A 16,274-nucleotide genomic window follows, 5' to 3' on the forward strand; every position below is an offset into this window, starting at 1 on the left:
ATAATTTCTAAACAATAAATTAACAAGTGGTTGATTATAATCAAATAACTTATAAATGAAAAAATGATTTAATATTGTATTATACAAAAAATATATCATCAATATTAATATTGTATATCACTTATTGTTTCTAATTGTTGTATATAATACCATTGTTTAATTATATTTTATTAGTTAAATCTTAATAAATAATATACCATAAATATTGATAAAATGAACCAATATTTATGAATTAATTGGACTTTCAAAATCAAGACAAATTTAAGATTTCTTAAAAAAATCTGTGAGTGTAGATTGCTTTTTCTTCACTTTCTCCACCTTTGTTTCTACTTTCTTTGCCTCCCTCCTTTTCTCCTCTCCTTTTGTCTCCTCTTCGTCCTCAGAACAGCTTACATAAATATGTTCTTTCTTTGTTACAATATAATCGCCTTCCTTATAAGTTTTATTGACTAACTTCAATACTTTTCTTTTGCCATTTTCACGTTTTATTTTCGGTGGAGAGGGACTTTTTGGTCTTACAACAGCTTCAGGCTCTGGGGATTCAGGAACTGATTCTTCCATCTCTATGTCACTCTGCCTCTCTGAATCACTGGAATCACTCTGGACAACTATTCTCTTCCGTTTCTTGGCAGTTTCGTCTGTTTCTTTGCTTCTGTTGCGTTTTTTTCCTCGCAAATTCTCCTTCTCTTTAGGTTTTCTTTTTTCCGCAACTTTCTTCTTGTTATTATCATTTTTCTTTTCTGCTGATATAATTTCTTCCTTCTTGTCATTATCATTTTTCTTTTCTGCTGATATAATTTCTTCCTTCTTGTCATTATCATTTTTCTTTTCTGCTGATATAATTTCTATAGGCTTTGAAGAGGATGCATGCTTTCCGAAAAAATTATCTAAGCTTCCTTTTTGTACAGAATTGTTTTTTGGAGACACTTTTTTAGTGGTGGAATTAACAGAACCTTTATTCTTTTCTACTGAACCTTTATTTTTAGAAGAACCTTTATCCTTTTTCACAGAACCTTTTTCCTTTTCTGTTAATTTTTCATCTTCCTCCTTTAAAGTTTCATCTTTCTCTGTTAAATCCTTCATAAAATTGTTACCTTTTTTTGTTAAGCATTTATCTTGTTCCTGAAAGGATTTTAATTTTTCAGGACTCTTTTGTTTCCCAGTTGTACCAAACAAATTATTAAAACCACTTTTCTTTGTTGTTACTGAATTTTGTTCTGTCTTTGATGAATTTATAGAATTTACAGGCTTTGAGTTCATTTTATTTTCTATTGTAATCTTCTTTGCAGCTGTACCCCAACGTAATAGTTGCATTTCTTCATCACTTCTCTCTTTGCAGGCATCACACTTTATTGCGCTATAATTTACATTTCCAGAACCAGAAGTGGCGAGTAATTCCAGATCCACGAGAGGTTTGTGGACACTATAAAGGTGCTCTGAAATAATTTTATCAAACTTCTCTTTAGCTTTAGATAAAGCGGATTCTTTTACTACTTCCACACGCATTTCATTATTCTTCAGTAGTCCAATTAATAAATACGTGCATTCAATGTTGTCGTTTTTATATTTTTGGTAGAACTCCCATAAGATTTGTTTTGCAACATTAACGTGAACATGCAATTCATTGCTTAACCATTTGTAAGTGACCTAAAAATATTAATTAAACGTTAATTACAATTTATATATAGAATGAAAACATACATAAATGTGTTCGCGACTTAATTACCAGCTTATCGTTATCAAAAATATGGCCAGCCAAAGCCTCCAAATGTTCATTCAATGCTTCCATAATCACTCAAAATTCAAATGCAAGCAATAGTTTGGTTTCAGTAATTTAACCTCACTTTATTCAACATGACGTTGGTTGCATTGCGCCAAAAATTCTGGCGCAATCATATGATCGACATTTGATGATCATATGGCGCGACATTTTGAATTTGAAGAGAAAAGCTAGATTAGATAAAATATTTGGCTCTGATGATCTTAGAACAAAAAAAACTTAAAATAATAGATTAATAAAAAAATCTCAGAAAACATTATATAATTTCTTTAATATGTGAAAGAAACAAATTATATCTGTACAAACATGAGCAATATACATATATTCTAATAATGATTCTTTTTTATTGATTTCTCTTCCAATTTCTCCTTTCTTGCAATATTTTTTTTAATCTGTTCCAGTATCGACGCATCCTACAAAATAAACAAATATGGTAAATTCTTTATACAAAAAATAATAAATTAGAAAAAAAAAAAAAATATATATATATATATATATATATATATATATATAATTTTATATTTTTAGTTTTTGTTAAAAGTATATAAAAATTAATATTGATAATATTCTAGAGTGTGTATATGTATGTATATATATATATATATATATATATATATATATATATATATTAAATATTTATATTTTTAATATATAAATAATTGTACATACATATAGATGTATTCTTCATTACATTAATATATTAGAAAACAAATAATAAAATATTGTCTATTTACCGTAACTGCAATGAGCAACGAGCAATGGTTCGTATGTATATATCGAATAGTGTAAATGCCGCTATCGTTTCCTCTTTTTTCATTACAAAAATCACTGTCATTAACCGATTCTGTCAAGTGAATGGGCACATTCCATATTCTGCTCACTCCTTTAATCAGGTTCACATTTTTCTTATAAAAGTCATAATTATCTATGTTGCTGGTCAGAATATTAACTGCAATAAAAAAAGGAACTTTTCCAATACAATTTTTCATTTTACGATTGTTACTCATTATATATGTCTATATGTATATGCATATATATGTTATATTAGGTATAATATTAAGTTTCGTAATTAATCTGTTTCAAATTTAATTATTTAATTAGCATATTGTTTAATCAATTTATTAGGACTCACTTTCTGGATTTGACTTCTTGCTCACATTTGCCATACAACTTCTGATGACATCTATCACATTCATAAGCTCGCACATTTTTTGCTCTAATACAATGTCTCTTAAATGCTCAAACTGTTAAAAACAATTAAAATAGATTAAAATTTAAAATAAATTATTTAACAAATATATAACAGTGTTCAGAAAGAAAGAAAAAGAACAAAAATAATACACATTGAGAAAAATTGATAACATAATATAAAAATTATATAGTTTATACATACACATACCTCACATGGCATAGGATAGGATGTTTCCAACAATGAGGAAACTGACCGAAATCCTGGCAAACCCTTCTTAGCGAGTCTTGTATATAAATCGTCCGACAAATAAGGCGTAATAGGTGCGAGGAGGCGCAATGATACTTCCAGGCATTTTGCGAGAGTATCGAAATGTCCGGCATCATTGCCACTTCTAAATCCGAATTTTGTGCCCTCCTGTGTTTATTAAAATTTGATATGTATATATAAATGTATTTAATTTTTATATGTATATATAAATTATATTCTAAGAAATTATTAAATTGAAATTAAGATGTAAAGTACACCATTATTATTATAATGGTCATATTTTTAACATTTTTACAATTTATAAAATATTGTACCACGTAAAGATCGCAGAACTCGTAGTGTAAAAATTGACGAATTGCGGCAATTGCCTTATGGAAGTTTCGTTCGGCAAACGCACTATTCACTGTTTCCACCATCCATAACAATCGGCTTAGAATCCATTGGTCCAGATTACTTAAATATTGCTCTTTGTCTCCATGTTGTTGTTGATTCTTTTCATTGTCATCATTCTTTGTCATCAATAATACATATTTACTCGCCTGCCAGATTTTGTTACAGAAATGCTTGCTTGTGCGACAATCATCCACATCAAAACTGATGGTACGATCTAAAGTAAAAATTAAATTTACAATATCCTCTTATGATTCTTTAACTTAAATAATTTTTCTAAGTTGTTTTTAAAATTCTTTTCTTTTTTAATTTTCAACAAATTCTTCAGATTCTGCACTTAATACTCTTCTATTCTTAATACTCTTAATATTGTTCTTAATACTCTTAATATTTTAATTTTCTTACTCTTAATATTACGAGCACACAACGATAGCCTCAAAGCGTCTGTGCCACAGTCTGGTATTCCTGTGGAATATGATTTTGTGTTAACGCGCAGTGTTCGCTGCAACTCGTCAGCACTGAGAATGCCCGCTGCATGATTTCGTCTTGCTTGCTCGTTCAGTTCCTGCATTACAATTACATTTTAATTCTATTTTTGTAATATAATTTTTATATATATGTATATTCGTAACAAGATAATTTCTTATGTATATAATTACTATTTATTACGTTGCATACGAGAAAAATTTATCATATTATATAGGTTGATAAAATTTTTGCAATTCTAAAATCTTTCAAAAAAATTTTTTTAGTCCTAAATATATTCTTTCAAACTTCTTTTAAAATTTGAATTCTTAAAATTCTTAATGCATGCTCTTTTTTCCTATTTTAATTTTAATATTTTATATATTAAATTTATATTATGTATTACAATACGATTTTATTAGTTTTAAGAATTTTAAGAACTTTTAAAATTGTAAAAAAAATTAATTCATGGCAATTGTATGTTGCAAAAGTTTGAAAAACACTCACTTCAAAACTACAACCATTCATAATGTTTTCTGGTAAGATGACATTGCCAGAACTTTTGGACATTTTCTTGCCATTAGCATCACACAAGATACCATGAAGCAGAACCTCCTAGAAATATAATTTGTAATTATTAATTTAAGAAAATTTACAATAAAGAGACTATATCTTTACAATATACATAAATTTTAGAAAAATTATATTTGATAAAAAATAGTATTGTGATTCAATAACAAACAATACAGAAGTTTATATTTTAGTAATATAAGAATTTATATTAAAATTCTAATAAGGCATTGGATACTGTATATATATATATATATATATATATATATATATATATATAAAGTGCAAATAATTGATAATTTTCATGTATAATTATATACCTTAAATGGCAAATTTTGTGTCATTTCTAGACTTAGCATCACCATCCTCGCCACCCAAAAAAGAAATATATCATGACCAGTTTCCATCAGTGTTAATGGATAGTATTTTGCCATGTCCTTCGTCTGTGACAATAAATGTAATGCGAGAATAATAAAATGACAAATGTTTATAATGCAATAATAAAAAAAGTAATAAAAAAAATAATGATAACAATAATAGTAATCAATATAGTAAAATAAAATTAGTAATAATAGAAACTAACGTGTTCCGGCCAGCCAAGTGTGACAAATGGTATAATTGCCGAAGAAAACCACGTGTCAAGGACATCGGAATCCTGATGTATGCTCACTGTATCCCCATATTTCTCTCGTGCTTGCGAATATGCCTCTTCTTCGGATCGTGCGATTATCCAAGAAGTTTTGCTAGTTCTATTAGTGGAGAAAATATTATCACCATCATTATTGTTATTATCACTATGGTTTATGGCATATGCTGGAATGCGATGACCCCACCATAACTGTCTTGACACACACCAATCCCTGAAAAGAAAAAGAAATTCCTTTTTTAAAAGATTTATCAAATTTATTCAGTTATTTGCATGTTTATAGTTATGTTTATTTTATACCTTCACTTATTTATTCATTCTTTTATTTGATTCTTTATGTATTTTTTGTCTACTTATTTCTTTATTCAATTCTATTCATTTATATGTCTCTTTATTTATTTACTCATTTATCTATTTATTAAATGCAGTAATTTACCTTATGTTTTCGAGCCAATCGTACCACAATTGTTCGTAGATACCACCATCGCTTGAATTGATTCTTAATTCACCATTTTTTACAGCTTCCTGCGCCCGTTTAGCCATTGTTGTACAACGCACAAACCATTGTTCTTTAGGCAGATACTCGATCACATCGTGCGTACGCGAACATCGTGGCAATATCATTCGGTGATGGTCTTCTACACCTCTGATGATACCTCGCACCGATAGCTCGTTCATGAGTCTCTCTCGTGCGACAAATCTTGATAGTCCCTAAAATTAAGAAAAAGTGTACATAATAATTAAGTAAATAAAAAATATGATTATATATTTAAACAATATTCTATTATAAATTTATATTGAATAAAACTATTTAATATAGAAAAATTATATTGATAATATAAAGCTATTAAATATATAAAAAAATATATATCTTGATAATATAACTTTGGAAAAAGAAAAAAAAGGAAACATGGAACTATGCATCTTTTTCATGAAGTCGTACCTCGAATTCTTTACTTATGTCCGTCATCTTGCCAGCCTCGTCGATAACGCTAATAACTGGCAAGTTGTGCCTTTTAGCAATATCATAATCCAAGCGATCGTGTGCCGGTGTGATTTTCACCGCACCTGCAAGAAAAACATATATATAATTATTCAATAAATTAAGAAAAGAAATAAAATTTTATTCAAAACTCTTAGTAATCTACTTTCTCTTTATCTCTCTCTCTCTCTCTCTCTCTCTCTCTCTCTCTCAATAGATTCTTTCTATATATTTATAAATTTCCTTTTTACCAGTGCCAAAATCTCTCTTGACCAAGGAATCGGCTATAACAGGTATGAACGTCTCTTTTACAGGGTGTAAAACTTGCCGACCGATGTATCTCGAATATCTCTCGTCGTCTGGATGCACGGCGATCGCTACATCTCCAAAAATCGTCTCGAGCCTAGTCGTTGCAACTATCAATTCTTCCTCTGTGCAAACATAAAATATATTAAAATTAATTTTATTTAATATTTATTTTTAAACTCACTTGAATCTTTGATCGGATATGCTAGCTTGATTAATTGGCCGACAGTAACTTTGCCATAATGGCCAGGTAATCGAAGTTGCGTTTTGCCATCTATTACGAAATCCTCGACTTCGATCTCTGAGATTGTACTGCGTAGCGCTGGTGACCAATTGACGAGGTCTCTAGCTCTGTACAACAGATTCCTCTCACTCAGCCGTACAAACGTTTCTGTCACTGCTGCACTGTGACTCTGCAAAATCACACATTCATGTATAAAAGTTCAATGTTACAATAAATATAGTAATAATTATTTTGTATAAATAAATATATATATATATATATATTTATATAGAATAAAATAAAATAGAAAATACACATTACCTTATCAATGGTAAAATATTCTCTGTTCCAATCAAGTGTAGCACCAAGGGCTTTCAGCTGCTGATTGATAATCGTGGCCTTCTCCATTTTCCATTGCCAGAGAAATTGCGAGAATTCGGCGCGACCCATATCATGCCGTGTGATGTTTTGTGTGCGTTGCAACATACGTTCCACTACTGCCTGCGTTGCGATTCCAGCATGATCCAGACCAGGTATCCACAAAACTGGATGGCCTTTCATTCTGTGCCTGTGTGTGTGTGTACAGTAGAGAAAAATCTATAAATAGTAAATTTACCTATAGTAAACAAATGTGCCAATGTAAAAATATAATTATAATAATAAAATTATTAATATAATTAGTAGCATTTTTATTTATTTGTGTTTGAAGCGTATTTAGTAACCAAAAAAATATGACTGTAACATTTGATTGTACTAGAATGTAATAATTTAACTTTCAATTTTTATTATATATATATTATAATTATTATAATAATGCTAACCATCTTGCTAGAACATCCTGGATTGTAACAGTAAGCGCATGGCCCAGATGCAATACTCCTGTAATATTCGGTGGTGGTAAGACCATACTGAAGGACTCTTTTTTCTCTTCTTCCTTGTCACTTCTTGCTTTTGCCATTCTAGAGGCTGTAAAATAATTGTTATCCTCCCAGATATTATACCAGCCTTGCTCCACATCTTTCGACTTGAATGTAGCGGGAAAATCTGCATTTCAAAGTAAAGTACTAATTTCCTCTTATACTTCCTTAATAATTTTTAATACTTTTCAGTGGACTTTAATAAAAGGTTTATATTTTAATTTTTCGTTAATTTCAAAGAAAATTCTTAGCAAATAACTACAAATATTGAAGTATACATAGATTCAAAGATACATGAAATCTGCATACATACCATTAATAATAGATATATAAAATATAAAAAATGTACCTGTTAGTCTTTTATTATTGTAAACTTCTGCAGTTGCAGTTGAACTGTAATAACGTAATCTCCGACAGAGAAAATCCAAACGCAAAAAAGGACAATCACTTAATGTACGTTGCATCGTTGATATATCTTACTCGCGAAAATTCTAACAAGTGAAAACTCGTGTCATAAGATAGATTCATTTATCAATTCAATTAATTATCTTCATGTTCTTTGTATTAAAAAAAAATGTATGCTTTTAATATAATCCCTCTGTACGAATCACATTACAAAATCAAATTTCAATATAACCTCAAACCTTAAGCGTATTGAGAAGATTGAAATTTGACCAATAGAGACACAGAAATATTTTGCCCCTTTCGTCTGATTGGTCAAATTCAACCTCGATGTAGTATACATATATATATATTATACAATAAATATACATATTTATTATTTAATATATCAATATAATTTGTATTTTATTTGTATTGTATTTATTTTGCACATATTAATGTATAAACTATGTTATACAAGTCTAAATATACTTAAAAATATAATAAAACTAAAAAAATATAATAAAAAATATAAAATTTATATTTACTCTCGTAATAAGAAAAAAATAATAATGTAAATCTTTAATGTAAAATTAGATTAATAATTATCATAATCACATGTCAAATACTTTTTTACTCTTATTTTGGCAATAGTTTCTTGACATAAATCATCTAACTAATTCGTAATGCTTTTTCGTTTTTTATATGTTGTGCTGAACAAAGATGACTGCGTAATTCCAACAGACCAGTTGTCTCCATTTTGCACAGCTTACAAAAAATGACCACGTTCTTCATCTTAAATACATCTCTGATGAAACATAAAATATGTATATATTAATATGTATATATTAATATGTAAATATAAATATATATATAAATATATATACATATAAATAATATATAAAACTGTAATGTTTACATACTCATAAGCAAAACGTTGCAATTCCACAAGATGCTGCAGCATTTCCTCCCTTTTGTCATCCATTTCGCGTAGTTCTAGCGCTTTATGCAACGGATATATGTCATATTGTCTTGTCGTTTCTTTAACAGGTGGCAAAAAAAATGACTTTCATAGTAATTCCATTTATCGGAGTAATTATCAATTTCATCGTTCAATGGATTTCTTGATTTTCTTTGTTTATCCCTTAGTTCAAGCAAAATACGTTGAAGTCTATTTTGACAATTTATAATGTGCTCAGAATTCGAGTTGTGATTTAGTTGCATTCCTGCATTTATCCAATAACGTAATTTATTTATCTGTAAGAAAAAATTGTAAAAAATTAATTATTAATATGATTATTTTATTATTATTAATAAGATAATAGAAAAACAATTATAATAGAAACAGAATAAAATAAAAAAGAATACAAAATGCTTACAATCTATTACTACAATTAATGAATTACATGACGAATAATAAAAAGTGAAAATATTTTTTGAACAAAATATGTACTAAATGTAATACATAGAATGTAGCATATAATAAATTTCATAAATTGCAAAATAAGAACAAAATATTTTAATAAAAAAACTTTTTTTATGCTTCTTTAAATCTAAAGAGAATTTTTTCTTAATTATTTTCAAGTTTGTACAATAAGATATTAATTATTTACATAATTTTCTTATTTAGTTTATTAAATTATTAAATTATTAAATTATCAATTTCATTTTATGTCATTAAATTATCAATTTATGTTTACCAATATACCTCTTTGACATCGTCGATCGTAATTTCCACATCAAACTTAATTTCCATATCGTGATCAGGAAACATAGCCCGTCTAGTGGAATTATTCATCGGACCCAAACCGCATAAAGCTCCCGTGTAATAAGTCCGTCGTGAATTACATCTCAATTCCATATACGGTGTAAAGCTTAGCGTAAGCAATGCTGCAAGTCCAGGAATATTTGGTAGGAAAGTGGTATTTCTCAGTATTAATATTCCACTATTTGATCCTTGACTGACGATCTGAGCGACTAAAAGACGTCCTAATGATTGATCGTGATCATCATCCAGAAGAATACAATTCACAGAATTAAAGTCTATGGTTGCTTTTTTTAATTTTCCGGCTGATGTCAATTCGATCAATTCCATTTCTAAGGGAGAGTATGGACCTTGCAGATTTATGCTGGAGCTATAAAGTTCTTTAGGTGGATTAGGATACTGAAATCATATATATATATATATATATATAGAATTACATATACAAATACATACATTTTTATAAATTAACATTAGTCATATTTATTAATTTTCTTCAAATATTATTATTATTACACACTATTCTTTTCTGCTTTATATATATGTATATATATATATTTTATAAAAGATTATAAAAATTATCTATACATTTTACTATTTAGTATAAATACTAATAATTAGAAACAATTGTCAAATTAAAAATATAAAAATTGATATTACATTATTACTGAATTAAATTTTCATTTACCTTCATTAAAATCAACTACTTACGTTTAATAAGTAATCCTTATCATACTGTTTCTCTTCGTAAAATTTTTTTTCTTCCATTGACATTCTATTAATATTCATTCTCAGTTCATGATTATGTGTTGATAAATAACTTTCTTCTCTTCTTCTAGCATATCCTTTTTCAATCATATCATTATTAATATTAAATTCCTCTCCTTTTTCATTAATAGCAATCAATTCCAAATTGACGGTATTATCAACGACTGAATAAATATTTCCAAAGATCTTATTCTTACGATTAATTTGCATTATAAAATAATTTCTCGAAATTTTTGACCATCGACCATGAAAGTTAGCTTGATTTGAAGGTTGCAAAAAAGCTAAATTGCAATGAAACGCTAAAGGAGGCATTTCTAAAATTGTTATATTATTAATTTCTCTTAAATCACTACATCGAACTCGAGAAGAGCGACCGTTGTCAATGAAAAAAATATTGACTACGTCTCCAATTCTTGAGGTAAAATCCTCAATTATTGCGCGATAATAAATTAAAGAATTATTTCTTTCTATAGGGGCGGCGATTATGGTTGAAGTTTTTGGGGGAGAAGAAAGTTCTTTCAAGGGATGTTTGTTAAGAATATTTTCAATATTTTTTAATTTATTGCGGGTCGCATTGTCGTCGAGAATCGCCCAGAAATATCCGGGGCTGATAATCTGAAAATATTAATTAACATTAAATCAATCCCAAACATGTGTAAATGAAATTAGACAAATAATTTATCCAACAATATTTGCAGCAATCAATGAATAGACATACAATGATTTAATGAATCTATAAATATTATTAGGAATTATTATAAATATGCTTTTTTTAGACAACAAATATGTAATTTTTTTAAAATTCTAATATTTATTTTTTACTAACTTTATTAGAACTAAAAGAAAAACTTACAGTTTGTATAGATAGAGGTATTTCGGTGACATCAAGTCCTGGTAATTTCGGGCTGATTTTGTAACTATTACTCTTTATCCTTTTCAAATCTTTATTAAAAAAATGAGTTTGTTCAAATTTATCAACATTATGATACTTTGCCATCTTTTGTGCTTCTTTTAGATTTAACAAGTTTATTTTGAATGGCACATCGCATTGTCTCATCTTGACGGCCTGATAAACAAATAAATTAAAAACTACTATATGTTACATAATCATAATATTTCGTAATCCATATTTTATCAATTCTCTCTTTGTACATTTTTATATTTTATATAGATGTGTGCAAGTGCATGTGTATTATCATTAATTATTTATATACAAATTATATATTATTTAATTACATGTATAAATAACATAAATAATAAATTAATAATCACCTGATACACAAAGTTTGATATATTGTAAAAATTATCATTCATAGAAGTTTTCTCGCGAAACTGCACATAAACACGTTTTGAATCATCAAAGGACACTGCTATCTGCTTTTCTGGAATTCCTTGATGTTTAGCAAAAATCTCCTGCAATTGTTTAGCATACAAATATCCAGGTTGATTTAATGGCCATCCTCTTAAATAAACTGTATTCATAGGATCTAAGACACCCAGGTTCATTGTAATATTTTCTTCATAAATTTTCGAATTTTGTATACGTTTGACGAAATAATTGGGATAAAATGCTCCTGCGAGAATAACTTGAAGCACGAAATCGCGATCTGTATCTAAAAATAAATACAAATAAGTGAAATTAAAAATAATCACAAATGCATTTAAAAAATTTTTTTTTAAACTTTGTATATAATTCAGAGATACAATAGTTAAAAGACAGTTAAAAATAATAATAATATAAATAATTGAAAGGTAATTAACAATAATTTAAAAACTATCAAAAAATAATTTAAACTAAAAAACAAATAAAGATTAAAAATTAATTGAAAATGATTAGACATCTACAAAAAATTTTTATAATTTTTATAATTAAATTACAAAAGTAAAATAAAGAAATAATTATACCTTCCCAAATGACTTTATTAACTCCAATACTTTCTGCAATTCCAAAGTGGAGCAATCTTTCAGTGATCTCGTTTACTAGAGCATTCAATTCAAACAGAGTTTTTAAGTTTACTTCGTTTCTTTGTGCCCATTGTCTTTCAGCTTCACGAGTAGTTAATCGACGATTCGCTTTTTCATTTTGCCATGCTTTGTAAATATTTAAAGTGGCGATGCAATCACTGTCAGAATTGTAAGCCCATTTTCTTCGAGTAATATAAGAAGAAATAGTAGCACGATATTGCGAGACGTTAAAAATGTCCTTGATGGTCATACTGCTCCCCAGAATAATAGCATCTCGTAAAACTCCAAAAACATGACCCAACATAATTAATTTTGTAATTCGTATGTCAAGCGGCAAAACTGCCATTATTCTACCAAGATCGGTTAATTTCCCGTCATATAATTGAAAGGAATCATTCTCGTCTAATAACGCTCCGACCTCTTTTAGAGTCAGAACGGTGGCCGCTAGATTAGACAGAGAGGGTGGATTAAGAGAGAGGGAGAGAAGGGCACGTGGTTCATCAAGATCGAGAATCTTGGCGCGAAGAACCAGGTTGGCGAGCGGTGCACGAAGCATCTCCGGAGTGCCCTCATTGTTAAATATGTTCTGTAAATTTCATGCAAAATAAATTAATAAGTATATTAATTAAAAATTAATAAATATATAATTAGTGGAAGAAAATTGAAATTGTTGTACTTAAAATGTATTTAAAACATTTCAATTCTATATTTATAGAGATCCTTCTTAAACTATATAGCTCATAAATAGTAAATATTATAAATAAATTTAAATAAGCATTATTTACATTATAAAATGCTCTTGGAACCAATCTGAATACTCTACCATCCATTACTCGACCTGTACGACCAGCTCGTTGCATACAATTCGCTTTACTCGCCCAACAAAGTTTTAATGTTTGATAATTAGTAATGGAATCGACCTCCAGCACTTTTATAAGACAGAAATCTATCACTGTAAATTAAAGACATTTATTAAATCATTAATTATTTTCTTATTTATTATATTTAATAATTAATAATTGTTTATTTTTTATTATATTTAATATTAATATATTATTTTTATTTATATTTATATTTATATAATACCTCTTCACAAATATTTTTTATATTATTTTAATATTTTTAATGCTTTCTCTTTTGAAAAATTATAATTGTATAATTTATAATTTAAAAACTATCTTAACTTTTAACTAAAAGTTATAGAAATTTTATTTACCATACTTTACATCTGGCACAGTAATACTGCTTTCCGCAATATTTGTGGAAAGTATAATGCGTCTGTAACCATCTGGCGATTTATAAAAAACCCGTTGCTGCTCATCACTAGAAATCAATGAATGCAAAGTTACTATATCCCACAATTTGTTTACGTAGCAAGTCGACGATAAATAATTATATAGTTCTTCAATTTCATAAATTCCGGGTAAAAATATTAGAACGGCGTGTCTTTGAGGCGAATCTGAATCTTTCTCATTATCATTTAAATCAACTTGGTCCAGAGCACTGATGATAAGAGAGCAAAAATTGATCATGTCTTGAGTAATTATTGGTTCCATCGACACCTCTGGTATCTGTAAAATACAACCTGATTATTATTATTATATATATAATTATATATTTAATGCAATATTATTTAACATAAAATTATATCATATTAGTAAATTGTTGCATAACTTCATTAATTATTACATTATAAAAATATATATTTTTTACATTGTAAAAAAATTTACATTTTATTGTCATTGCATAATTATTGTAAAACAAAATCTGCAATATTAATATGTAAAATCTCTTAAATTATAAGAGGATTAAATGTCAGATATTTTTATTATTAACAGTGTTTTATTTATACTCACCACTCCTAAATTCTCTATGTCGTCCAGATAATATGTACAAATCTGAAAATTTCTTCTTTCTGGAATTTTGACAATTGGTGCTGGCATTAGCTTATTTCCCACTCTAGTAGAAAAATATTCTGCAAATCTCGTTACATCGATCGTCGCCGACATAAGAATAATTTTGACCTGTCCAGAATTTGTTTGTAACAATTTTTTAATGACTAATAAAAGAAAATCCAACTCTCGATCGCGTTCGTGAATTTCATCCAATATAATGTGAGTAAATTTCAACATATGTTTCTCATGAATCAACAGATTGAGGAGAACTTCAGTGGTACAATATGTTAAGCGAGTGTCAGGTGAATGTTCCTTTCTCATACCCACTTTGTAGCCTATGAGACTACCAAGAGGCCATCCGCTTTCTTGACTAACTCTTTTGGCAATATTTATTGCAGCAATTCGTCTTGGTTGTGTAACTAAAGAAAATATAAAAAACTATATAATTCAATAAATTATTAGAAATTATACAAGAATTATACAGAAATTTGTTAACATATCCATTAATCTTATTAATATATTGTTCTAAAAATTTACCTATAATATTACAGTTGAGTTTTTTCTTGATACTATCATCAAGAATGAATTGAGGAATCTGAGTGGTCTTTCCGCAACCAGTTGGTCCTTGAATAACAACTACAGAATTTGTTTCAATTATCGATATTAATCCATTTTTCATAGAAATAACTGACAAGTCATTAGATTTTGGCTGATAAGTGAAATTGCACTTTTGGTAATCTTTTGCTAGATCTTCCACATAAAGCTTTTGCAGATTGTCATTTAATCCTTCAAGTGATGTATTCAATTCAGGTTTTTTTGAATTGGCATCTTTACTATTTATTAACTAAAAATAAGATAAAAATGTAGCACAACTATTTTTTCCATAAAAATAGAAATATTTTTGTAAAGATACTATCATAAATATATAAATTAATGCAATTAATTAATATTAATTATACTATGCACATATAAATTATTTCACTGTAGAATATGCTTTTTCAATTATAATAATAAATTATTCTACCCTTAAATATTGCTCAACTTCTGCTTCTGTGTAATCTTTTACATAAGTTTTTTCCTCCAATTTCTCAGATTCAATAGACGAATTGCGTCTTTCAATCATTGAATCCATAGTTTCTGTTTTGCTTTCTATAATATTTTATACAAAATACTAACTCGAGTCCAATGTATAAGGAATACAAAATTATCTGGTAGTAAGTTGAATTATTAATCGTTCGTCAATCGTTGGTTCACTCGTATTTGTGCGTCATCTTTTCAACTGTAAGATAATTTATTTTTCGTAGACCACGTTGTGTATATAACAACTTGCTACGTATTTTTCAATTAAATATTTAACCTTAAAATGCATACAATATTTACATCAACCAAGATTATAATGAGATAATAATTGATTAATGACATACTGAATTACTTATGCGAGATCTCAACAGTATCATCAAAAAGGTCCAAGGATTGTTAATCCACGTTTATAAAAACGAGTCTCTCTTTATTCTCAAAAAGGAAGAAATTCTATCGAGAGGGAAAACCCGGCAAATTTCGTATTCAATGACGCGATAACTCGTGTGCAATTCGACGAGCCATTGGTCAATCGAGAGGGCAGTATCAATATGGCGCAGCCAATCGGATTTAGCGTCAATTCTGGTTTGACCAATCACATTCGTTCGCTTCGAAACGTCAAACTATTATCTACACTTCGAGTGCGGAAGGTGTAACGCGGTGCGGTGCAAAAAAAAGAGAACCAAGC

General features: G+C 28.2%; 3 protein-coding genes across 4 annotated transcripts; all 3 read right to left on the reverse strand.

Annotated features, from left to right (window-relative positions):
• Positions 1–49: 49 nt before the first annotated feature.
• On the reverse strand, positions 50–1,974 carry LOC114936876 (uncharacterized). Its single transcript, XM_029310213.2, has 2 exons — positions 1,727–1,974; positions 50–1,647 (listed from the first exon to the last, which is right to left on the reverse strand). Exons 1-2 carry the CDS (start codon positions 1,787–1,789, stop codon positions 262–264), a joined length of 1,449 nt encoding a protein of 482 aa, XP_029166046.1. The 5' UTR covers positions 1,790–1,974; the 3' UTR covers positions 50–261.
• A 57-nt stretch (positions 1,975–2,031) lies between these two features.
• ValRS-m (Valyl-tRNA synthetase, mitochondrial) lies at positions 2,032–8,462 on the reverse strand. Of its 2 annotated transcripts, none has more exons than XM_029310212.2 (16): positions 8,088–8,462; positions 7,643–7,787; positions 7,143–7,389; positions 6,783–7,011; positions 6,544–6,723; positions 6,254–6,378; positions 5,747–6,021; positions 5,248–5,524; positions 4,985–5,107; positions 4,602–4,709; positions 4,035–4,194; positions 3,554–3,846; positions 3,180–3,386; positions 2,913–3,024; positions 2,515–2,729; positions 2,032–2,193 (listed from the first exon to the last, which is right to left on the reverse strand). In XM_029310212.2, exons 1-16 carry the CDS (start codon positions 8,200–8,202, stop codon positions 2,107–2,109), a joined length of 2,898 nt encoding a protein of 965 aa, XP_029166045.2. In that variant the 5' UTR covers positions 8,203–8,462; the 3' UTR covers positions 2,032–2,106. The 2 variants fall into 2 exon arrangements, with proteins under 2 accessions (XP_029166045.2, XP_029166044.2); XM_029310211.2 differs by having other exon boundaries at positions 7,643–7,865; positions 8,088–8,461.
• Positions 8,463–8,512: 50 nt separating this feature from the next.
• LOC114936865 (putative ATP-dependent RNA helicase spindle-E) lies at positions 8,513–15,884 on the reverse strand. The gene is given in 14 exon segments (XM_029310199.2): positions 8,513–8,927; positions 9,043–9,190; positions 9,193–9,376; positions 9,828–10,283; positions 10,593–11,264; positions 11,503–11,715; positions 11,922–12,262; positions 12,555–13,200; positions 13,400–13,566; positions 13,831–14,185; positions 14,471–14,928; positions 15,047–15,353; positions 15,534–15,788; positions 15,867–15,884. Coding segments are annotated over 13 exon segments (4,191 nt in total). The 5' UTR covers positions 15,642–15,788; positions 15,867–15,884; the 3' UTR covers positions 8,513–8,791.
• Between the last annotated feature and the right edge of the window lie 390 nt (positions 15,885–16,274).

This window comes from Nylanderia fulva, unplaced genomic scaffold (genome assembly GCF_048542155.1).
Source record: "Nylanderia fulva isolate GAGA-0341 unplaced genomic scaffold, ASM4854215v1 Scaffold11, whole genome shotgun sequence".
NCBI classification, from domain to species: domain Eukaryota; kingdom Metazoa; phylum Arthropoda; class Insecta; order Hymenoptera; family Formicidae; genus Nylanderia; species Nylanderia fulva.